Raw genomic sequence first — 25,419 nt, 5'->3', positions numbered from 1 at the left:
TTAAGGGGACTGAAGCTATTAACATGTCACAGAAAGATAAAGACTTTAAATGTTCACCAGGTGGAAACCAAAGTGATTTTATTGAATGCAGTGCTTTAAATTGATGGACTTACAGCCCTTCAAGTCCACAACATGCTATCTGGGACACATTCATCTCCCAATACTTCAAAGACAAAGGAATTAACAAAGTTTAAACTCACAGTATCAGAAAGCTGCAAAAAAAGTACATAGGAAACACCAGACATTTTATTAATACATTTAATATATATGCACATGAACATAACTAAAGAATAGACACTAAGCTGTCAGTAATTATTAGGGCAATTATCTTTCCTTCTATTTTTTCATTATGTTCTATGCCTTCTCCAATGTCAACAGCTACCCTAACAAATCCAAATTTGTAAAGCATTGAGATTTTTCTTTTTTAGTTGTGTGATCATCTAAAAAAATAATCAATATTAATTCATAAAACACCAGGGAATATCCTTAAGAAAACCATTGCATATTGAAAATATTATATAAATGTAAATCTTCTTGTAATAATGAACACTATTTATTAGAAATGCCTTATAACTTTTACATTCATTATCTGGTTTAAACTTTATAAAACAGTACAAGCCTGGGATTATGATTTCTCTTGTACAGTTTCAGAAACTGAGGTTCTAAGCAGGAGTGATTTACTAAATATTATATAGCTAAAAGTTAAGCAGATCTAGAGTCAAAAATCTAGGTTTCTGGTCTAAAGAAGTGCTCATAGTCACTCTACTATATTTCTTGAATATAATGGAATCAATGACTGCTGAAACTGTATTGAGCCAACAATGGAGTGCTTTTCCATAACAAAATTTCTGGACTATGCAATGGTATTGGTATGCTATAGTTTAAAAGAAGACAACTCTCTTTTCTTAATCTGTGCGTCAGTTGTCCTTAAATCGAGACCATAATTATTAGAACTATTTTGTGATATCCATGGCAATATGGATTTATAAAAAACTATTCATGGAAATGTCCAAGATTATATTTGGACAAGTGACAATGAATCAACAGAAATACAAGTAAATAAAAGAAGTCTGTAGTTTTTAGTCAGAACTTAAGGAAATGTCGTATAGTATAGAAAGCAAAGAGTAGCTCCAAAGCTTAGCATAGTAAAAGGAATTATGCCAAAAGAAATGTCAGAAGAAATTAAACAAACACTCAGTGGTGACACTTAGCTTTGTAATATTGACAAACAAGACAAAAGATCAGAGGGCAAAGCTCAAAACCTAGCCCTTAAAACCTGACTATGGAACTGAGACATTCAGAGGGGCAAGAGCTAGGAGAGGGGCAAACACATATGGGAGGGAGCACGTGTTCCAGGGGGGTGGACTATGGGTCCTTTGGTGGTGGAAGCACCATGTGAAAACATCTGGAAAAGGGGATCCTATTTTTTAAATTTAGAAACAGGAATATAAACCAATCTTACCTGATAACAAATATATTGTAAAGGTACAGTATGTCTTGGATACATAGTAAAAATATTTCTTTAAAGAAAATGTTCAGTATCACTATTACAAGTGCCTGGAGGCATCTGTCTTCTGAAGGAGTCTAAGGACAGCATTTTTCACTTCTTTGTTGCGAAGACTATAAATCAGTGGATTCAGCATGGGGATCACAATAGTATAAAATACAGAAGCCACCTGATCCCTTCCCAAGGAGTAGGATGTACTTGGTCTTAAGTAACTGAAGATCATAGTGCTATAAAAGATGGTGACAGCCATGAGATGAGAGGCACAGGTGGAGAAGGCTTTTCTCTTTCCTGAAGTGGAATTAATTTTCAGAATAGTAGAAAGAATGGACACATAGGACACTGATATTGTGATAAGAGATGCCACAAGACTCGTGCCAGCGAAAATGAATATCATCAGTTCAGTGTTATGGGTTTCAGTGCAAGATAAGGCTATAATTGGGGATGTGTCACAGAAAAAATGATGGATTACATTGGAGTTGCAGAATCTCAATCTCCTCATGCAAAGCTCATTGACTAAGGAGTCTGTGAAACCTACCAAATAGGACCCAAAAACAAGGGACCAGCAACGTCTTGTGGACATGACAACTGGGTAGTGGAGAGGATTGCAGATGGCTACATAGCGATCATAGGCCATGGAGGAGAGAAGAAAACATTCAACAGCAACCAAGAAGACAAAAATATACATTTGAGTGAAACAGTTCACATATGAAATCTTCTTATTGGAGGTTAGTAAGTTATCTAAGGTTTTAGGTGTGATGACAGATGAGTAACTGAGGTCAATGAAAGACAGGTGACAGAGGAAAAAATACATGGGGGTGTGAAGTTGGGCATCTAGGCAGATGATCATTATCATTCCTGCATTACCTAGCACAGTGACCAGGTATATAAGAAGAAACAGCATAAAGAGCACCACCTGGATGTCTTCAGCATCTGTAAACCCCAAAAGGATGAAGTCAGCCACGTTTGTGTTATTCCACCTATGCATTATGCGCCACTGATTTTACCTGTTGAGAAGTCAAAATTGATAGGTGATGTAACATCAAAAAGTTTCAGGTTTCTATGAATGATCTGGCATATATATGTCTGTTGTTTTCTGCATCTTATCAAAGAGTGGTTTACAGAATATAATGAAAAAATTGAATTTGATTGTCAAGTACAGAAATGGGTATATATTAATCATTGTTCATTATGTAATCAATCCAGATATATTGTTCAGTTGGAGTGAAACTGACAGTCTTCTAAATATTTCTCTGTTCTAATACATTTCACATATGAATATTATGCCATAGCTGTTAATATTAGGTATTTTTTTAGATCATGTAAAGTACATAGACAATTCAAGATATATAGTGTGTGTCAGAGTTATTAAATTATGATATTGTGAGTCCACAGTGTAGACTGACTGCAGAGAGATTATCAAATACCATCTTCCCCATTTTAATTAATTCAACATACATGAAACAAACATTAATATAATAAACAGTGAAAGCATTGTTTTAAGCATAATTTCTAACTGCATTTTTCTAATAAAATTAATAACAATAAACTTCAAACTAAAAGGACTTCAGTGGAGTGTATTAGATTTACTAATACGAACAGTTATTAATATGAACAGTTAATAATAAACAAGTTCCACAAGATAAAGTGTTTTCCTAAACTGACCTTTCAAAATCAAATTTCTGCAAAATTGTTTTTTTGAAATTTTGTCTTTGATACTACCCTGATTCCATTAACTCTGTGTTTCTGTTTCCTCAAGCACTGGAATCATTTAGACTCTAAGGTTTAAATGATCTGTGTTATGCTCTCCTTGACTGTGTCCATTTATTTGACTTGAACTACAGCCCTCTAATTTTGAGCATAATACTTACTGTGAACCAAGTTTGTGGGAAAAAAAAAAAAAACTTCTTCCAATATTACCTGTCCACAAATTGTTTACCTTAAATTTTTCTCAGAAGTAAAATATGAAAATCATTTGCGTCAGAAATTTTTGTGATAATATGTTTTCTTTTAGATAAGTTCTCTTTAAAATTTTGTACACTCATTTTTTTTAATTATGATGTAAAGTAATTGACCAAGGAGTTTTGTTAAGATCCTGGTCAAGTGGAATTTGCCTGCAGTGATTCTTTAAAGAATATCAGGGAGTTATGAGAACATAGTAGATGGGGTTGTCTTGTCTCTCCTCCTGATCATTCCAGGGTACCTCATATATTGGGGATGGTGATAATGCCAGGTTGGGTCATCCATGTAAGACCAATTCCCAAAGAAAAGTGTTTGGCCTGTTTCCAAGGACAAAAGTTCAAGGACTCATTACAGCTTTTTAAGTTTTCAGGATACACTTGCTTTCTCCCTTAAAAATCATGTAATAAAGAGCCTGTCTTTGTCTTGTTTTGTGGAGCTCTAAATTTTAAATGGGGGAGGTAAACAAAGAGCTTCTAGATATTCACTTAAATAATCTATTTTAAAACTACAAGGGATGGAATCATTTATTTTCCACAGTGAAATATTTTTGTATTTTATGAGATCATATTATGATATAATCCAGAGCTAGGACAGTTGGTGCATCAACAAAGTATATTTTTACTCTGACCAGTACACTGAATAAAGATTTAAGCTCTTTGTTTTTTATATATATTTTATTTATAGCTTTTTTATCAATGTATATTCCCTGTAAAATTTCCACCACCAGTTCACCGGTGAACCATTACCATAGCCCCTTGTCTTTGACTCAAAATCAAAAGGTTTAAAAACTTTACTTTTGTAGCACTTTTTATTTTCTTATAAAGATTGTAACTGCACATCCACCTAAGTGGTTTCCACACATACAGAGAAACTCTATTATTCTCTGTTCTTTCTTCACTCACTCTGATATGTACACCTGCACACATGTGAACACACGTGCACAATATGATGTCTGAGAATATTAGTTTGTTAGGGTGATGTAACCAAATACCACAGACTGGGAGCTTAAATAACAGCAATTTAATTCTCCGTGCTCTCAATCTAGAAGCCTGAGCTCAAGATAAGTCAGGGCTGATTTCTGGCAGGTCCCTCTCCTTCACTGTAGGTAGATGTCCTCTCTTTATCTCTCCACATGGCCATTCGCCCTCCATGTTTCTGTGCTGTGATCCTTTGTTCTCATGATGCCAGTCCCTGTCCCATTTGATTAGATCACACCCTTAAAAGCTAATTTTAAGTTAATTACCCACACAATGATCTTGTCACTGGAGTCATATAGTGAAATACCAGGAGTTAAGTCTTCATCATATGAAATTTGGTATAAATGAATATATACATCCACACACATATCTATTGTGTAAAAATAGGTTTAAATACAGAGTCACATATACATTTAAATACATATTATTAATTTTCATATCCCTGATTCAACTTGAGTAGCTTCCCATAGTTGCAGGTAATATTAATTTTATGCTGATTACATTTGACTAGTTTAGCAATGGCCCTGCAATCCATAGCAAAATCACAGCTTACATATTTCCATAGTATCTTCAATGAAGTCATTGGTAACCTTCTCCCCCCTTAGATTTATACATAGACATCTACCTGGAAGTTATCTGATATAGATAAAACATGTTAATGCACAGCTCAACTTTTAGAGTATTGTGGGACATGATAAGAGCTCAACAAAATATAGTATTACCATTATTATATATCAATTAATAAAACACAGCTGTTTTTATTTTTCATTACACATTACATTAAATATTATTGGCATGGTGCCCAAAACTGGAATATTATGACCTAAATTACAACAAATTACATCTTACACAAAATACGATATGTATTAACATAGCAGGGAAACTATAGGCTATGCAGCAACATTTTTATATTGCTATAGATCATATTATGCCCTTGCAATAACAATATATAAATGCTTTCTAGGATACATTATAAAGAGAGTAGTGAAGTCTTAATTAATCACTACCTAAAGCTAAGCGTTTTTGACGAAAGTGTGGAATCTGTTGACCATCTCTGCCAACATAAACCAACAGGTCATGTTACTCATCATAGAAACAGAGATAAATGAAAGATAGATGAGGGCATAGTTCATAAAAAAAAAAATCACAGAAACAAAAACTGCCTATATATATGTGAAATGAGACATTGCATATCCAAGAGAGTAATTATCTAAAAATGCATGTTACTGAGCAATAAATGCTTCTCAAAGACTTATCTCTAGTTGCAAATAAACAAATAGGAATAGCTATAAATATACAGCTTCAATATCATGGTAATAATAGATTTTTTTTAATAATGCTGCAATATGAGGATAGATATAATGTGCTAACCTGGAAGAGTAGTAGATAGTAGTAGTGACTAGAGCCAATCATATATAATTGCTCCATGATTTACTTGGAGAAATATATATGTAATTAATATAAAAATGCACATCAATTATTATTGGATGAATGAAAACAATGTAGCCAGTAATCATAGCAGAAGTTTAAAACAAAACATTGAATATTGGAAAATGAAAACTATCTTCTTGAACAACTCTTAATTAAAATAAAATTTAAAATTTAATTTGAATAACCTTATATAACAAAATACTCTGAAGCTAGAATTTTGCAAGGAAATTAATAATTCCAGACTACTAAGAGAAAAAAATGTTTTTTATTAATTTAGTTAATTATTTATTATCTTTATTGAGGTAACAGTGGATTACATCATTGCATGGGATTTAGGGGAAGTGTTTAAAACCCCTCAGTGTATGTCACCACCCCAGCCACAAAAACTAAGCCCTATTACCCTGACCATTGCTCCCTCAGGGATTTGCTTCCACACCCATCATCTCATCCTCTGTAGTAGCCTCAATTCTGAAGTCATATTTCTAGGCTTTATGTTTGTTGATTTGATGAATTCCTTTGTCATTTTTTATAGAAAAATTTTAAAATTAAGAAAAAAACAAACACTCTACTGACTAAAGCTTATGGGTGGCCACAAAATCTGAATATATTGTCAATGTTTAATTTAACAACTTTTCTCCACTCAAAATGTTAAGCAAGTGAATGAAGCATTTACTTCAAAAATTCCCTTGCAAAGTATATAACAAAACTTAGAAAGCAAGGGAAAAGCAACAGCTTTAAAAATTATAAAGAATTTCAATAAGTTAACAGTGACTAACGTGATTAACATGTCACAGAAAGGTAAGAACTTTAAATGCTCAGCAGGTAAGACCAGTTATTTTATGGCATAGAGAGTTTTAGAATGATGAGTTTACAATATGTCAAGCCCAAAGCATGCTCTCTGGGAGTCTCCTAGACCAACAACACATTCTTCTCACATTATTTCAATGACAAAGGAATTAACAAAGTTTAAACTTGCAAGTGTATCAGAAAGCTGAAAAAACACTAACGAACACAGCAGAAATTAAACTCATGCTTACACTATATATACACAAATACATAACAAAAGAACAACAGACACTAAGCTGTCAGTAATTATTAGGACAATCCTCTTTCCTTCAATTTTTTTTCCCAGTATTTTATGTTTTCTCCAATGTTAACATATACCATTACAAAGTCCAAATTTGTGAAGCACTGCAATTTTCCTTTTCAGTTGTTGTTGTTGTTGTTGTTGTTTGGTGTTTGTCTATTAAATTAATCAAAATTAATCTACAAAAACTCAAGTGAATAGCCTTAAGAAAATTCATTGTGGAGCCTCCCTGGTGGTGCAAGGGGATAAGATACAGCCTATGAAGCTATCTGCAGCCACTGCAGAAGGACTTTGATCCCCAGCCAGGCAGCTACCCACATGGCTCTGCAGACCTCACCTGACTCCACCCTTCTCTCCTCAGCACTGTTTTTCAGTCGTTCTGCCTGTTCTGTTCCCCACTCTGTTTCTGGTGAATCCTCTCACCCGCGTCTCTGTACCTCTGCCTGTACCCCAGTTCTTGCATATGTAAATAAATAAATCTTTAAAGAAAAAAAAAGAAAAATCATTGTGAATTAAAATTGAAAACATTGCAGGAATGTAAGCCTTCTTATGATAATGAAAAATTTTATTAGAAATGCTTCAAATGTTTTATATCCATCATCTGACTTCGTGTTTATAAGCCCTCTATATAGACCTGGGATTATCATTTATCTTTTACAATTATAGAAACAGAGGCTCTTAGTTTCAGTGATTTACCAGAGGGTGTATAGCTGAAAGGTAAGAAGATCTAGAATCTAAATCTAAGTTTCTTGTTCCAAGGCAAGTATTCATAGTCACACTACTATTATCTTCTGAATGAATGGACTGAATGCATTCTGAAACGATTTCTACTGAGCAAACAAATAAGCTCTTTTTAGAATAAAGTGCTGAACTATACAAGGGAATTGTTATGGAAAAAAAGTAAAAGAAGACAACTTTCTTTTCTTATTTTGTGCATTTGTTGTCCTTAATTTGAGACCACATCAAATAAGTATTGCCCAAAATTACATCTGGTGAATTAAAAACGGGGTCATCAGAAACACAAGGAAATAAATAGAGTTAATGGATTTTAGTGAGACTTTAAAGAAATCCCTACAGTGAAGTAAGTAAAAGGGAGCTTAAAAGCTTAGCATCGTGAATGGAGGGGAAAGCACTTACTGAAAATGAAATAAGTCAGAAGGAGTAAAACAAACACCCAGTGGTGACACTTACCTTTGTTATATTGACAAGCAAGAGAAACGGTCAGAGGGCAAAACTCAAAATATATACATTAAAACTTGACTATAAAACTGAGACATTCAGAGGAGTAAGAGCAGGGAGAGGGACAAGCATGAATTTGGAGGAGGCAGAGAGTTCCATGGGTGCTTTGGTGGGGGGAGCACCATTGAACACAGCTGGGAAGGGGGATCCTATTTTTCCAACATACCAATAACAATGTAAACCAACGTTATCTGAAGAGCAAAAATATAAAGGTATAATATGGCTTGGATAAAAAGAAAACAATATTATATAAAAAATGTTCAGCATCACTATTTCAAGTGTCTGGAGCCCTCTCTCTTCTGCAGGAGTCTAAGGACAGCATTTTTCACTTCTTTGTTGCGAAGACTATAAATGAGGGGATTCAGCATGGGGATAACAATAGTGTAAAACACAGAAGCCACCTGATCCTTTCCCAAGGAGTAGGATGTATTTGGTTTTAAGTAACTGAAGATCATAGTGCTATAAAAGATGGTGACTGCCACCACATGTGAGCCACAGGTGGAGAAGGCTTTTCTCCTTCCTGAAGTGGATTTAATTTTCAGAATAGCAGAGAGAATGGACACATAGGAAAATGTTACTGTGATTAGAGATCCCACAATGGTAATGCCTGCATCAATGAGTATAATGAGTTCAGTGTCCCGGGTTTCAGTGCAAGACAGTGCTATAATAGGGGATGTGTCACAGTAAAAATGATGGATTTCATGGGAGTCGCAGAAGGTCAGTTTTCTCATGCCAAGCAGAGTGATGAAAGAGTCTATAAAACCTACAAAATAGGACCCGAGGACAAGGGACCAGCAGCGTCTTGGGGACATGACAACAGGGTAGTGGAGAGGATTGCAGATGGCTACATAGCGATCATAGGCCATGCAGGAGAGAAGAATACATTCAGAAGCAACAAAGAATACGAAAAAGGACAGTTGAGTGAAGCAAGTTGCATATGAAATCTTCTTGTTGGAGGTCAGCAAGTTATGTAAGGCTTTAGGTGAGATGACAGATGAGTAATTGAAGTCAATGAAAGACAGGTGACTGAGGAAAAAATACATGGGCGTATGAAGCTGGGCATCAAGGCGGATGAGCAGTATCATCCCTGCATTCCCCAGCACAGTGACCAGGTATATCATTAGAAAGAGCACAAAGAGCACCAGCTGGATGTCTTCAGCATCTGTTAATCCCAAAAGGATGAAGTCAGCCATGTTTGTGTTATTCCTTCTATGCATTCTTCTCCACTGCTTTTACCTATTGAGAAATCAGAGTTGGTACTTAATAGATAGAACATCAATAAGGTTTAAGAGTCTGTGAATGGGCCTCCCCGGTGGCGCAGCAGTTGAGCGCTGGGTTGTGAAGCTGCCCGCGGCCTCTGCAGCGCGGGTTCGACACCGGCTGCTCCCCGGCCACCGGAGGAGGGTCCCACATGGCGCGCAGACCTCTCCTGCCACCCGCTGCTCCCCTCAGCAGTGTACTTCGGTCCTTCTGCCTGCTCTGCTCCCCGCTCTGGCTCTGGTGAATTCTCTCACCCTCCCGCACTTCTGTCTGTACCCAGTGCATGTATAAACAAAAACCAAACAAATAAAATACATAAATAAATAAACCATGCCTTTATAAATTAAAAAATAAAAAATCAATAAAAAATAAAAAAAGAGTCTATGAATGATGTGCCATCTGTTTATTAGTAAAATGTTTTCCAGTTTATGAGTGGTTTACAGAACAGGGTGAAGAAATTGAATTTAATTGTCATATGTAGAAATGGGTAAAATTTGATTATTATTGATAGTGTAATAATCCAGATGTATTATGTAACTAGAATGAAACTTACACTGTTCTGTTTCTATTTTATAATGCATTCATTTCAAATGAAAATATTATACAATTGGTGTGACTATTAGCCAAAATTTTTTAGATGAGGAAGAGGACATACTGTTAATATATTTGTCCTTAGTGAGAGCTATTAAATGATCATGCTCTGAGTCTACAAGATAAACTAAGCACAGGGAATTTATCAAATACACACTTCCCCATTATAATTAATTTCACCAAGCTTATAAATATTACATACATCTAAACCAATAAAAGTATGATTTAAGGCAAAAATCTAATACTTATTTTTTTCTAAAAATGTTTATGTTAATGAAACTTCAAATTAAAAGGACTTATGTGGGGTGTATGAGAGTTACTAATATGCACAGATATCAGCATGAGGACCCGGAAGATAAAATGTTTTCATAAATTGACCTTTTAAAATCAAATTTCTGCAAAATTGTTTCTGAAATTTTGTCATTGAGATTTACCCTCATTCCATTCACTCTCTATTTCTATTTCCAGAACTACTGGCATCATTTGGAGTCTTTCAGGATTCTTGCCATTTTATTTGATTCTAAATAAAAACCTACAATTTTAAGCATCATACTTACTGTGAGTCAACGTCGGTGGAAAGGAAAATAAAAAAAACTCCTCCAAAATTATCTGTCTTGAAATTTGTCAACCTCAAATTTTTCTCAGAGTAAAATATGAAATGCATTTGAGTAATGAATTTCTGCAATCTATGTTTTCTTTGCAATAACTTCTTTGTAAATTTTTGTGCGTACATTTTTTTTTAATTCTGATGTAAAATAAATCAACCTAGTAATTTTGTTAAGATTCTGGTCAAGTGGAAATTTGCCTGGTGTGATGTCTATAAAGAATATATCAGGGAGTTCTGAGACTCACAAACAGAGTTGCTTTGTCTCTCATCCTGATATTTCTGGGCACCTCATATATGGCGAATGGTGATGATGCAAGCTTTGGTCATCCTTGTGAGACTAATTCCCAGGAGAAGTGTTTGGCCTGTTCCCAAGGAAAAACGTCCAAGGACTTATACAACTATGTTAAGTTTTCAGACACAGTGATTCTCCCTTGAGACCGCGTAATGCAAAGCCTTGTTTGGTGGTGTTTTGCAGAGCTCTAAATTTTTGATTGGGGAGCTGAACAAAAAGTTTCTAGATACTTAACCATCTATTTTGAAGTCATCAGAGAGGGAATGATTTATTTTCCAAGGTGAAATATTTTTCAATTTTTTTATTTTATGAGATCATACTATCATCTCAAATAGTATGGACAGTAGGTATCAAAAACGTGTATTTTTCACTTTTCACCATTACAATGAAATAAATACAGAATTAAACTCCCTGTCTCATAATCAAAAAGACTTTAAAAAACTTTTTTGTAGCATCTTTTTTTTTATTTTTGGTAGACACTTTCATATTAAGATCGTAGCCACACCTCTACCTAAGCAGTTCCCACATGTACAGGGGAATTCTATTATTCTCAGTTCTTTCTTCACTGACTCTGATATATACACCTGCACACACATGAACACACATGCACAATATGATGTCTGAGAATATTAGTTTGTTAGGGTGATGTAACCAAATACCACAGACTGGGATTAGATCACACCCATAAAAGCTAATTTTAAGTTAATTACCCACACAATGATCCTCTCACTGGAGTACAGAGTGAAGTACTAGGAGTTAAGTCTTCAACATATGAAATTTGGTATAAATGAATATATACACCCACACTCATATATTTAATGTTAAAAATAGGCTTAAACACAGAGTCACATATACATTTAAATGCACAGTATTAATCTCCATATCTCTGACTCAACTGGAATAGATGCCCATGGTTGCAGGTAATATTAATTTTGTAATGATTACATTTGACTAGCTTGGCAATGACCCTGTAAACCATAGCAAAACCACCGCTTGCATATTTCCATAGTATCTTCAATGAAGTCATTGGTACCCTTTTTCCCCCTTATATTTATACATTGACATCTACCTGGAAGTTACCTGATATAGATAAAACACGATAATCACAGCTCAATCTTTAGAGTATTGTGGGACATGAGAAGAGCTCAACAAAATACAGTATTTCCATTATTATACATCAATTAATAAAACACAGCTGTTTTTATTTTTCATTGCACATTAATTAAATATTATTGGCATGGTGCCCAAAACTGGAATATTATGTCCTCAATTACAAAAAATTACATATTACACAAAATATGATATGTATTAATATAGCAAGGAAACTATAGCATATGCAACAACATTTTTTACATTGCTATACATCATATTATACACTTGTGATAACAATATATAAATGCTTTCTAAGATACATTATAAAGAGAATGGGGAAGTCTTAATTAAGCACTACCTAAAGCTAAGCATTTTTGACAAATAGGAATAGCTATAAATATACAGTTTCAATATCATGGAAATATCAGATTTTTTTAATTATGCTGTAATGTGAGGATAGGTATCATGTGCTAACCTGGAAGAGCAGTAGAGAGTAGTAGTGATTAGAGCCAGTCACATATAATTGCTCTATGATTTACTTGGAGAAATATACATGTCATTAATATAAGAATGCACATCAATCATTATTGGATGAATGAAAACAATCTAGCCAGTAATCATAGTAAAAGTTTAAAACAAAACATTGAATATTGGAAAATGAAAACTATCTTCTTGAACAACTCTTAATTAAAATAAAATTTAAAAATTAACTTGAAAACCTTACATAACAAAATGCTCTAAAGCTAGAATTTTGTAAGAAAATTAACAATTCCAGACTACTAACAGAAAATTTGATTTTTATTAATTTAGTTAATTATTTGTTTTCTTTATTGAGGTAACATTGGATTACATCATTGCATGGAATTTGGGGGAAGAGGTTAAAAACCCTCAGTGTATGTCACCACCCCGGCCACAATATCTAAGCCCTATTACTCTGACGTTGGCTCCCTCAGGGATTTGCTTCCACACGCATCATCTCATCCTCTGTAGTAGCCTCAATTCTGAAATCATATTTCTAGGCTTTATGTTTGTTGATTTGATCAATTCCTTTGTCATTTTTTATAGAAAAATTTTAAAATTAAGAAAAACTGAACACTCTACTGACTAAAGCTTATGGGTGGCCAGATAATCTGAATTTATTGTCAATGTTTAATTTTACAACTATTCTCCACGGAAACTGTCAAACAAGTGAATGAAGCATTTACTTCAAAAATATACTTGCAAAGTATATAACAAAACTTAGAAACCAAGGAAATACAGCTTAAAAATTATAAAGAATTTCAATAAATTAGCAGTAACTAAAGTTAATGAACATGTCACAGAAAGGTAAGAAATTTAAATGCTCAGCAGGTAGGAACAAAGTGATTTTCTGCATGCAGAGTTTTAGATTGATGAGTTTACAACAGGTCAAGTCCACAGCATGCTCTCTGGGAGTCTCCTAGACCAAGAACACATTCATCTCATCATGTTTCAATAACAAAGGAATTAACAAAGTTTAAACTTGCAAGTGTATTAGAAAGCTGAAAAAAACAGTATCAGACACAGCAGAAATTTTACTCATGCTTACAATATATATACACAAATACATACAAAAGAACAATAGACACTAAGCTGTCAGTAATTATCAGGACAATCCTTTCCTTCAATTTTTTTTCCAGCATTTCTATGTTTTCTCCAATGTTAACATATACCATTACAAAGTCCAAATTTGTGAAGCACTTCAATTTTCCTTTTTAGTTTTTTTTTTTTGGTGTTTGTCTATTAAAATAATCAAAATTAATCTACAAAAACTCAAGTGAATAGCCTTAAGAAAAATCATTGTGGTGCAATGGGATAAGACGCAACCTATGAAGCTATCCGCAGCCACTGCAGAAGGAGTTCAATCCCCAGCCAGGCAGCTACCCACATGGCTCTGCAGACCTCACCTGACTCCCCCCTTCCCTCCTCAGCACTGTATTTCAGTCGATCTGCCTGTTCTGTTCCCCACTCTGTCTCTGGTGAATCCTCTCACCCCCCACCCCATACCTCTGGTCTGTACCCCAGTTCTTGCTTGCATAAATAAATAAGTCTTAAAAAAAAAGAAAACTAATTGTGTATTGAAATTGAAAATATTGCAGGAATGTAAGCCTTCTTATGGTAATGAAAAATTCTATTAGAAATGCTTCAAATGTTTTATATCCATCGTCTGACTTCAGGTTTATAAACAATCTATGTAGACCCGGGATTATCATTTATTTTTTACAGTTATAGAAACAAAGGCTCTAAGTTTCAGTAACTTACCGGAGGGTGTATAGCTAAAAGGTAAGCAGATCTAGAATCTAAAGCTAAGTTTCTTGTTCCAAGGCAAGTGTTCATAGTCACACTACTATTTTCTTCTAAATGAATGGATTCAGTGAATTCTGAAACCATTTTTATTGAGCCAACAAACTAGATCTTTTACACAATTAAGTTCTGAACTATACAATGGAATTGTTATGGAAAAAATTTAAAAGAAGAAAACTTACTTTTCTAATTTTGTGCATTTGTTGTCCTAAAATTGAGACCATAAATCAAAGCAGTATTTTTTTTTATTTCAATGACAGTATTGATTTCAAAGGCATGTTCCTGGTAATGCCCAAGATTCCATTTGGTGAATTAAAAACTGGGTCATCAGAAACACAGAAAATAGAGTTAATGAATTTTAGCGAGACTTTAAAGAAAATCCCTACAGTGAAGAAAGTAAAAGGGAGCTTAAAAGCTTAGCTTCATGAATGGAGCTGAAAGTGCTTACTGAAAATGAAATAAGTCAGAAGGAGTAAAACAAACACCCAGTGGTGACACTTACCTTTGTTATACTGACAAGCAAGAGAAACCGTCACAGGACAAATCTCAAAACATATACCTTAAAACTTGACTATAAAACTGAGACATTCAGAGGAGTAAGAGCAGGGAGAGGGACAAGCATGAATTTGGAGGAGGCACAGTGGTCCATGGGGGGGTGGACCATGGGTGCTTTGGTGGGGGGAGCACCATTGAACACAGCTGGGAAAGGGGATCCTATTTTTCCAACATACAAATAACAATGTAAACCAACGTTACCTGAAAAGCAAAAATATAAAGGTATAATATGGCTTGGATAAAAAGAAAAAAACATTATATAAAAAAATGTTCAGCATCACTATTTCAAGTGTCTGGAGCCCTCTCTCTTCTGAAGGAGTCTAAGGACAGCATTTTTCACTTCTTTGTTGCGAAGACTATAAATGAGGGGATTCAGCATGGGGGTCACCATAGTGTAAAACACAGAAGCCACCTGATCCTTTCCCAAGGAGTAGGATGTATTTGGTTTTAAGTAACTGAAGATCATAGTGCTATAAAAGATGGTGACTGCCACCACATGCGAGCCACAGGTGGAGAAGGCTTTTCTCTTTCCTGAAGTGGATTTAATTTTCAGAATAGCAGAGAGAATGGACACATAGGAAAATGATATTGTGATTAGAGATCCCAGAATGGTACAGCCTGCATCAATGAGTATAATGAGTTCAGTGTCCTGGGTTTCAGTGCAAGACAGTGCTATAAGAGGGGATGTGTCAAAGAAAAAATGATGGATTTCATGGGAGTCACAGAAGGTCAATTTTCTCACGCCAAGCAGAGTGACAAAAGAGTCTATAACACCTATAAAATAGGACCCGATGACGAGAGACCAGCAGCGTATTGGGGACAGGACAACAGGGTAGTGGAGAGGATTGCAGATGGCTACATAGCGATCATAGGCCATGCAGGAGAGAAGAATAAATTCGGAAGCAACAAAGAATACGAAAAAGGACAGTTGAGTGAAGCAAGTTGCATATGAAATTTTCTTGTTGGAGGTCAGCAAGTTATGGAAGGTTTTCGGTGAGGTGACAGATGAGTAATTGAGGTCAATGAAAGGTGACTGAGGAAGAAATACATGGGGGTATGAAGCTGGGCATCAAAGCAGATGAGCAGTATCATCCCTGCATTCTCCAGCACAGTGACCAGGTATATCAGAAGAAAGAGCACAAAGAGCACCAGCTGGATGTCTTCAGCATCTGTAAATCCCAAAAGAATGAAGTCGGCCACGTTTGTGTTATTCCTTCGATGCATTCTTCTCTACTGCTTTTACCTATTGAGAAATCAGAGTTGGTACTTAATAGATAGAACATCAATAAGGTTTATGAGTCTATGAATGATGTGGCATCTGTTTATTAGTTAAATGTTTTCCAGTTTATAATTATGAGTGGTTTACAGAACAGGGTGAAGAAATTGAATTTGATTGTCATGTAGAAATGAGTAAAATTTGATATTATTGATAGTGTAATAATCCAGATATATTACGTAACTTGAATGAAACTTACACTGATATGTTTGTATTTTACAATGCATTCATTTCAAATGAAAATATTATATCATTGGTGTGACTGTTAGCCAAATTTTTTTTAGATGAGGCAGAGACATACAGTTAATAAATTTATCCTTAGTGAGAGCTATTAAATGACCATGCTCTGAGTCTAGAAGATAAACTAAGCATTGAGAGCTTATCAAATGCAATATTCCCCGTTATAATTAATTTCACCGAGCTTATAAAAAATTACATACATCTAAACCAAAAAAAGTATGTTCTAAGGCAAAAATCAAATACTTATTTTTTTCTAAAAGTGTTTATGTTTATGAAACTTCTAATTAAAAGGGGTGTATCAGAGTTACTAATATGCACTGATATCAGTATGAGGTCCCGGAAGATAAAATGTTTTCATAAATTGAACTTTTAAAATCAAATTTCTGCAAAATTGTTTCTGAAATTTTGTCATTGAGTTTTACCCTCATTCCATTCACTCTCTATTTCTATTTCCAGAACTACTGGCGTCATTTGGAGTCTTTCAGGAGTCTTGCCATTTTATTTGATTCTAAATAGAAACCTACAATGTTAAGCATCATACTTACTGTGAGTCAATGTCGGTGGAAAGGAAAAAAAAAAAAATTCTCCAAACTTATCTGTCTTGAAATTTGTCAACCTGAAATTTTTCTCAGAGTAAAATATGAAATGCGTTTGAGTAATGAATTTCTTCAATCTATGTTTTCTTCGCCATAACTTCTTTGTAAATTTTTGCGCATTCATTTTTTTAATTCTGATGCAAAATAAATCAACCTAGTAATTTTGTTAAGATTCTGGTCCAGTAGAAATTTGTCTGGTGTGATGTCTATAAAGAATATATCATGGAGTTCTGAGACTCACAGTGATGCTTTGTCTCTCATTCTGATATTTCTGGGCACCTCATATATGGCGAATGGTGATGATGCAAGCTTTGGTCATCCTTGTGAGACTAATTCCCAGGAGATGTGTTTGGCCTGTTCCCAAGGAAACACGTTCAAGGACTGATATAACTATGTTAAGTTTTCAGACACAGCGATTCTCCCTTGAGACCGCATAATGCAGAGCCTGGTTTGGTGTTGTTTTGCTGAGCTCTAAATTTTTGATTGGGAAGCTGAACAAAAAGTTTCTAGATACTTAACCATCTATTTTGAAGTCATCAGAGAGGGAATGGTTTATTTTCCAAAGTGAAATATTTTTCTATTTTTCTATTTTATAAGATCATACTATCATCTCAAATAGTATGGACAGTAGGAATTAAAAAAGTGTATTTTTCACTCTTCACCATTACAATGAAATAAATACAGAATTAAACTCCCTGTCTCATAATCAAAAAGACATTAAAAACTTTTTTGTAGCATCCTTTTTTTATTTTTGGTAGACACTTTCATATTAAGATCGTAGCCACACCTCTACCTAAGCAGTTCCCACACGTACAGGGGAATTCTATTATTCTCTGTTCTTTCTTCACTCACTCTGATATATACACCTGCACACACATGAACACACATGCACAATATGATGTCTGAGAATATTAGTTCGTTAGGGTGATGTAACCAAATACCACAGACTGGGAGCTTAAATAACAGCAATTTATTTCCCCGTGTTCTCAATCTAGAAGCCTGAGCTCAAGATAAGTCAAGGCTGATTTCTGGCAGGTCCCTCTCCTTCACTGTAGGTAGATGTCCTCTCTTTGTCTCTTCACATTGCCATTTGCCCTCCATGTTTCTATGCTGTGATCCTTTGTTCTCATGATGCCAGTCCCAGTCCCATTTGATTACATCACACCCTTAAAAGCTAATTTTCAGTTAATTACCCACACAATGATCCTCTCACTGGAGTACAGAGTGAAGTACCAGGTGTTAAGTCTTCAACATATGAAATTTGGTATAAATGAATATATACATCCACACACATACATTTATTGTGTAAAAAATATGTTTAAACACAGAGTCATGTATACATTTAAAGGCATAGTATTAATCTCCATATCTCTGACTCAACTTGAATAGATGCCCATGGTTGCAGGTAATATTAATTATATAATGATTACATTTGACTAGATTGGCAATGACCCTGTAATCCATAGCAAAACCACAGCTTGCATATTTCCATAGTATCTTTAATGAAGTCATTGGTACCCTTCTCCCCCCTTTGATTTATACATTGACATCTACCTGGAAGTTACCTGATATAGATAAAACATGTTAATGCACAGCTCAACCTTTAGAGTATTGTGGGACATGACAAGAGCTCAACAAAATATAGTATTACCATTATTATATATCAATAAAACACAGCTGTTTTATTTTTCATTACACAGTACATTAAATATTACTGGCATGGTGCCCAAAACTGGAATATTATGTCCTAAATTACAACAAATTACATCTTACACAAAATATGAATGTATTAATATAACAAGGAAACTACAGCACATGCAACAACATTTTATATTGCTATAGATCATATTATGCACATGCAATAACACTATATAAATGCTTTCTAGGACACATTATAAAGAGAGTAGGGAAGTCTTAATTAGTCACTATCTAAAGCTAAGCATTTTTGACAAAAGTGTGGAATCTGTTGACCATCTCTGCCAACATAAACCAACAGGTCATGTTACTCATTGTAGAAACAGAGATAAATGAATGAAAGATGAGGGCATAGCTCATTAAAAAAAAATCACAGAAAAAAAAAACTGTCTATTAATATGTGAAATGACACATTGCATATCCAAGATAGTAATGATCTAAAAATGCATGTTACTGAGCAATAAATGCTTCTCAAATACTTATCTGTAGTTGCAAATAAACAAATAAGAATAGCTATAATTACACAGTTTCCATATCATGGTAATAACAGATTTTTTAAATAATGCTGCAATGTGAGGATGGATATTATGTGCTAACCTGGAAGAGTAGTAGATAGTAGTAGTGACTAGAGCCAATCACATAGAATTGTTCCATGATTTACTTGGAGAAATATACATGTCATTAATATAAGAATGCACATCAATCATTATTGGATGAATGAAAAAATCTAGCCAGTAATCATAGCAAAAGTTTAAAACAAAACATTCAAAATTGGAAAATGAAAACTATCTTCTTGAACAACTCTTAATTAAAATAAAATTTAAGGGGCCTCCCCCGTGGCGCAACGGTTGAGCGCTGGGTTGCGAAGCTGCCCGCAGCCTCTGCAGCGACGGTTCGATCCCTGGCTGCTCCCTGGCCACCGGAGGAGGGTCCCACATGGCTAGTAGACCTCTCCTGCCGCCCGCTGCTCCCCTCAGCAGTGTACTTAGGTCCTTCTGCCTGCCCTGCTCCCCGCTCTGGCTCTGGTGAATACTCTCACACTCCCATGCCTCTGACTGTACCCAGTGCTTGTATAAATAAACAAACAAACAAATAAATAAATCTTTGAAAAAATAAAATAAAATTTAAAAATTAATTTGAATAATCTTAAATAACAAAATACTCTCTAGCTAGAATTTTTTAAGGAATTTAACAATTCCAGACTACTAACAGAAAAACTGTTCTTTATTAATTTAGTTAATTATTTATTTTCTTTATTGAGGTAACATTGGATTACATCATTGCATGGGATTTAGGGAAGAGTTTAAAACCCCTCAGAGTATGTCACCACCCCGGCCCCAACAACTAAGCCCTGTTTCTCTGACCTATACTCCCTCAGGGATTTGCTTCCACACCCATCATCTCATCCTCTGTAGTAGCCTCAATTCTGAAGTCATATTTCTAGGCTTTATGTTTGTTTATTTGATCAATTCCTTTGTCATTTTTTATAGAAAAAATTTAAAATTAAGAAAAACCAAACACTCTACTGACTAAAGCTTATGGGTGGCCACATAATCTGAATTTATTGTCAATGTTTAGCTTTACAACTGTTCTCCACTCAAAATGTTAAGCAAGTGAGTGAAGCATTTACTTCAAAATTTTGCTTGCAAAGTATATAACAAAACTTAGAAACCAAGGGAAAAGCAACAACTTTAAAAATTATAAACAATTTCAATAAGTTAGCAGTGACAAACGTGATTAACATGTCACAGAAAGATAAGAACTTTAAATGCTCACCAGGTAAGACCAGTTATTTTATGGCATAGAGAGTTTTAGATTGATGAGTTTACAATATGTCAAGTCCACAGCATGCTCTCTGGGAGTCTCCTAGACCAACAACACATTCTTCTCACATTGTTTCAATGACAAAGGTATTAACAAAGTTTAAACTTGCAAGTGTATCAGAAAGCTGAAAAAACACTAACGAACACAGCAGAAATTAAACTCATGCTTACAATATATATACACAAATACATAACAAAAGAACAACAGACACTAGACTGTCAGTAATTATTAGGACAATCCTCTTTCCTTCACTTTTTTTTCCCAGTATTTTATGTTTTCTCCAATGTTAACATATACCATTACAAAGTCCAAATTTGTGAAGCACTGCAATTTTCATTTTCAGTTGTTGTTGTTGTTGTTTTGGTGTTTGTCTATTAAATTAATCAAAATTCATCTACAAAAACTCAAGTGAATAGCCTTAAGAAAAATCATTGTGGGGCCTCCCTGGTGGTACAAGGGGATAAGATATAGCCTATGAAGCTATCTGCAGCCACTGCAGAAGGAGTTAGATCCCCAGCCAGGCAGCTACCCACATGGCTCTGCAGACCTTACCTGACTCCCCCCTTCTCTCCTCAGCACTGTTTTTCAGTCGTTCTGCCTGTTCTGTTCCCCACTGTTTCTGGTGAATACTCTCACCCCCCTCTCTGCACCTCTAGCCTGTACCCCCGTTCTTGCATATGTAAATAAATAAATCTTAAAAAAAAAAAGAAAAATCATTGTGAATTAAAATTGAAAACATTGCAGGAATGTGAGTCTTCTTATGATAACAAAAAATTTTATTAGAAATGCTTCAAATGTTTTATATCCATCATCTGACTTCATGCTTATAAACCCTGTATATAGACCTGGGATTATCATTTATCTTTAACAGTTATAGAAACAGAGGCTCTAAGTTTCAGTGACTTACCAGAGGGTGTATAGCTGAAAGGTAAGAAGATCTAGAATCTAAATCTAAGTTTCTTGTTCCAAGGCAAGTGTTCCTAGTCACACTACTATTTTCTTCTGAATGAATGGACTCAATGCATTCTGAAAGGATTTCTATTGAGCAAACAAATAAGCTCTTCTTAGAATAAAGTGCTAAACTCGGGCCTCCCCGGTGGCGCAGCGGTTGAGCGCTGGGTTGCGAAGCTGCCCGCAGCCTCTGCGGCGCCGGTTCGATCCCCGGCTGCTCCCCAGCCACCGGAGGAGGGTCCCACATGGTGCACAGACCTCTCCTGCCGCCCGCTGCTCCCCTCAGCAGTGTCCTTCGGTCCTTCTGCCTGCTCTGCTCCCCGCTCTGGCTCTGGTGAATTCTCTCACCCTCCTGCGCTTCTGACTGTACCCAGTGCATGTATAAACAAAAAAACAAAACAAAACAAACAAATAAATAAACAAACAAACAAAAAAAAGAATAAAGTGCTAAACTATACAACGGAATTGTTATGGAAAAAATGTAAAGGAAGACAACTTTCTTTTCTTATTTTGTGCATTTGTTGTCCTTAAGTTGAGACCATTTCAAAGAAGTATTGCCCAAGATTACATCTGGTGAATTAAAAACTGGGTCATCAGAAACACAAGGAAATAAATAGAGTTAATGGATTTTAGGGAGACTTTAAAGAAAATCCCTACAATGAAGAAAGTAAAAGGGAGCTTAAAAGCTTAGCATCATGAATGGAGGGGAAAACACTTACTAAAAAGGAAATGTCAGAAGGAGTAAAACAAACACCTGGTGGTGACACTTACCTTTGTTATATTGACAAGCAAGAGAATCCATCAGAGGGCAAAACTCAAAACATATACTCAAAACTTGACTATGGAATTGAAACATTCAGAGGAGTAAGAGCAGGGAGAGGGACAAGCACAAATTTGGAGGAGGCACAGTGGTCCCTGGGGGTGGCTATGGGTGCTTTGGTCGGGGGAGCACCATTGAACACAGCTGGGAAGGAGGATCCTATTTTTCCAACATACAATAACAATGTAAACCAACGTTACCTGAAGAGCAAAAATATAAAGGTATAATATGGCTTGAATAAAAAGAAAAAAACATTATATAAAAAATGTTCAGCATCACTATTTCAAGTGTCTGGAGCCCTCTCTCTTCTGAAGGAGTCTAAGGACAGCATTTTTCACTTCTTTGTTGCGAAGACTATAAATGAGGGGATTCAGCATGGGGGTCACCATAGTGTAAAACACAGAAGCCACCTGATCCTTTCCCAAGGAGTAGGATGTATTTGGTTTTAAGTAACTGAAGATCATGGTGCTATAAAAGATGGTGACTGCCACCACATGCGAACCACAGGTGGAGAAGGCTTTTCTCTTTCCTGAAGTGGATTTAATTTTCAGAATAGCAAAGAGAATGGACACATAGGAAAATGATACTGTGATTAGAGATCCCAGAATGGTACAGCCTGCATCAATGCTTATAATGAGTTCACTGTCCTGGGTTTCAGTGCAAGACAGTGCTATAAGAGGGGATGTGTCACAGAAAAAATGATGGATTTCATGGGAGTCGCAGAAGGTCAATTTTCTCATGCCAAGCAGAGTGACAAAAGAGTCTACAACACCTATAAAATAGGACCCGAGGACAAGGGACCAGCAGCGTCTTGCGGACATGACAACAGGGTAGTGGAGAGGATTGCAGATGGCTACATAGCGATCATAGGCCATGCAGGAGAGAAGAATACATTCAGAGGCAACAAAGAATACGAAAAAGGACAATTGAGTGAAGCAAGTTGCATATGAAATCTTCTTGTTGGAGGTCAGCAAGTTATGTAAGGTTTTCGGTGAGATGACAGTTGAGTAATTGAGGTCAATGAAAGACAGGTGACTGAGGAAGAAATACATGGGGGTATGAAGCTGGGCCTCAAGGCGGATGAGAAGTATCATCCCTGCATTCCCCAGCACAGTGACCAGGTATATCAGGAGAAAGAGCACAAAGAGCACCAGCTGGATGTCTTCAGCATCTGTAAATCCCAAAAGAATGAAGTCGGCCACGTTTGTGTTATTCCTTCCATGCATTCTTCTCCACCGCTTTTACCTATTGAGAAATCAGAGTTGGTACTTAATAGATAGAACATCAATAACGTTTATGAGTCTATGAATGATGTGGCATCTGTTTATTAGTTAAATGTTTTCCAGTTTATAATTATGAGTGGTTTACAGAACAGGGTGAAGAAATTGAATTTGATTGTCATATGGAGAAATGGGTAAAGTTTGATTATTATTGATAGTGTAATAATCCAGATGTATTATGTAACTGGAATGAAACTTAAACTGATCTGTTTCTATTTTATAATGCATTCATTTCAAATGAAAATATTATACCAAGGCTGTGACTGTTAGCCAAATTTTTTTTAGATGTGGCAGAGGACATACAGTTGATAAATTTATCCTTAGTGAGAGCTATTAAATGATCATGCTCTGAGTCTACAAGATAAACTAAGCACAGAGAATTTATCAAATACAAAATTCCCCATTATAATTAATTTCAACAGCTTATAAAATGTTACATACATCTAAACCAATAAAAGTATGTTTTAAGGCAAAAATCTAATACTTATTTTTTTCTAAAAATGTTTATGTTAATGAAACTTCAAATTAAAAGGAATTAAGTGGGGTGTATCAGAGTTACTAATATGCACTGATATCAGTATGAGGTCCCAGAAGATAAAATGTTTTCATAAATTGACCTTTTAAAATCAAATTTCTGCAAAATTATTTCTGAAATTTTGTCATTGAGTTTTGCCCTCATTCCATTCACTCTCTATTTCCAGAACTACTGGAATCATTTAGAGTCTAAGGTCTAAATGACATGTGTGTGCATAACCTTCAGGATTCTTGCCATTTTATTTGATTCTAAATAAAAAACTACAATTTTAAGCATCATACTTACTGTGAGTCAACGTCAGTGGAAAGGAAAAACAAAAACTTCTCCAAAATTATCTGTCTTGAAATTTGTCAACCTCAAATTTTTCTCAGAATAAAATATGAAATGCCTGTGAGTAATGAATTTCTGCAATCTATGTTTTCTTTGCAATAACTTCTTTATAAATTTGTGCACATTCATTTTTTTTAATTCTGATATAAAATAAATCAACCTAGTAATTTTGTTAAGATTCTGGTCAAGTGGAAATTTGCCTGGTGTGATGTCTATAAAGAATATATCAGGGAGTTCTGAGACAGTGTTTCTTTGTCTCTCATCCTGATATTTCTGGGCACCTCATATATGGCAAATGGTGATGATGCAAGCTTTGGTCATCCTTGTGAGACTAATTCCCAGGAGAAGTGTTTGGCCTGTTCCCAAGAAAAAACGTTAAAGGACTCATAGAACTATGTTACGTTTTCAGACACAGTGATTCCCCCTTGAGACCGCATATTGCAGAGCCTGGTTCGGTGTTGTTTTGCAGAGCTCTAAATTTTTGATTGGGGAGCTGAACAAAAGGTTTCTAGATACTTAACCATCTATTTTGAAGTCATCACAGAGGGAATGATTTATTTTCCAAGGTGAAATATTTGTCTATTTTTTCTATTTTATGAGATCATACTATCATCTCAAATAGTATGGACAGTAGGTATCAAAAAAGTGTATTTTTCACTTTTCACCATTACAATGAAATAAATACAGAATTAAACTCCCTGTCTCATAATCAAAAAAGACTTTAAAAAACTTTTTTGTAGCATCTTTTTTTATTTTTGGTAGACACTTTCATATTAAGATCATAGCCACACCTCTACCTAAGCAGTTTCCACATGTACAGGGGAATCCTATTATTCTCTGTTCTTTCTTCACTGACTCTGATATATACACCTGCACACATATGAACATGCGTGTGCAATATGATGTCTGAGAATATTAGTTTGTTAGGGTGATGTAACCAAATACTACAGACC

At 35.2% G+C, this 25,419-nt stretch overlaps 3 protein-coding genes and 1 pseudogene across 4 annotated transcripts; all 4 read right to left on the bottom strand.

The window, feature by feature from the left end:
- Positions 1-1,547: 1,547 nt before the first annotated feature.
- LOC311168495 (olfactory receptor 8H3-like) lies at positions 1,548-2,492 on the bottom strand (the record flags this gene model as incomplete). The annotated part of the gene is made up of 1 exon (XM_084230034.1): positions 1,548-2,492. The coding sequence occupies one exon, from the start codon at positions 2,490-2,492 to the stop codon at positions 1,548-1,550; it is 945 nt and encodes a 314-aa protein (XP_084086160.1).
- A 5,977-nt stretch (positions 2,493-8,469) lies between these two features.
- LOC311170622 (olfactory receptor 8H1-like) lies at positions 8,470-9,417 on the bottom strand (the record flags this gene model as incomplete). The annotated part of the gene is made up of 1 exon (XM_084233004.1): positions 8,470-9,417. The coding sequence occupies one exon, from the start codon at positions 9,415-9,417 to the stop codon at positions 8,470-8,472; it is 948 nt and encodes a 315-aa protein (XP_084089130.1).
- Positions 9,418-15,199: 5,782 nt separating this feature from the next.
- On the bottom strand, positions 15,200-16,143 carry LOC311170851 (olfactory receptor 8H1-like; annotated as a pseudogene). The gene has a single exon. The product of its transcript is annotated as an olfactory receptor 8H1-like (transcript).
- A 6,456-nt stretch (positions 16,144-22,599) lies between these two features.
- Positions 22,600-23,683, bottom strand: LOC311170667 (olfactory receptor 8H1-like; the record flags this gene model as incomplete). Its single annotated transcript, XM_084233043.1, has 1 exon — positions 22,600-23,683. The coding sequence occupies exon 1, from the start codon at positions 23,545-23,547 to the stop codon at positions 22,600-22,602; it is 948 nt and encodes a 315-aa protein (XP_084089169.1). The 5' UTR covers positions 23,548-23,683.
- Between the last annotated feature and the right edge of the window lie 1,736 nt (positions 23,684-25,419).

This window comes from Talpa europaea, assembly GCF_964194135.1.
Source record: "Talpa europaea genome assembly, chromosome: 1".
Taxonomy (NCBI): domain Eukaryota; kingdom Metazoa; phylum Chordata; class Mammalia; order Eulipotyphla; family Talpidae; genus Talpa; species Talpa europaea.
The sequence above is the reverse complement of the archived record's forward strand: the minus strand, read 5'-3'. Positions and strand labels throughout refer to the sequence as shown.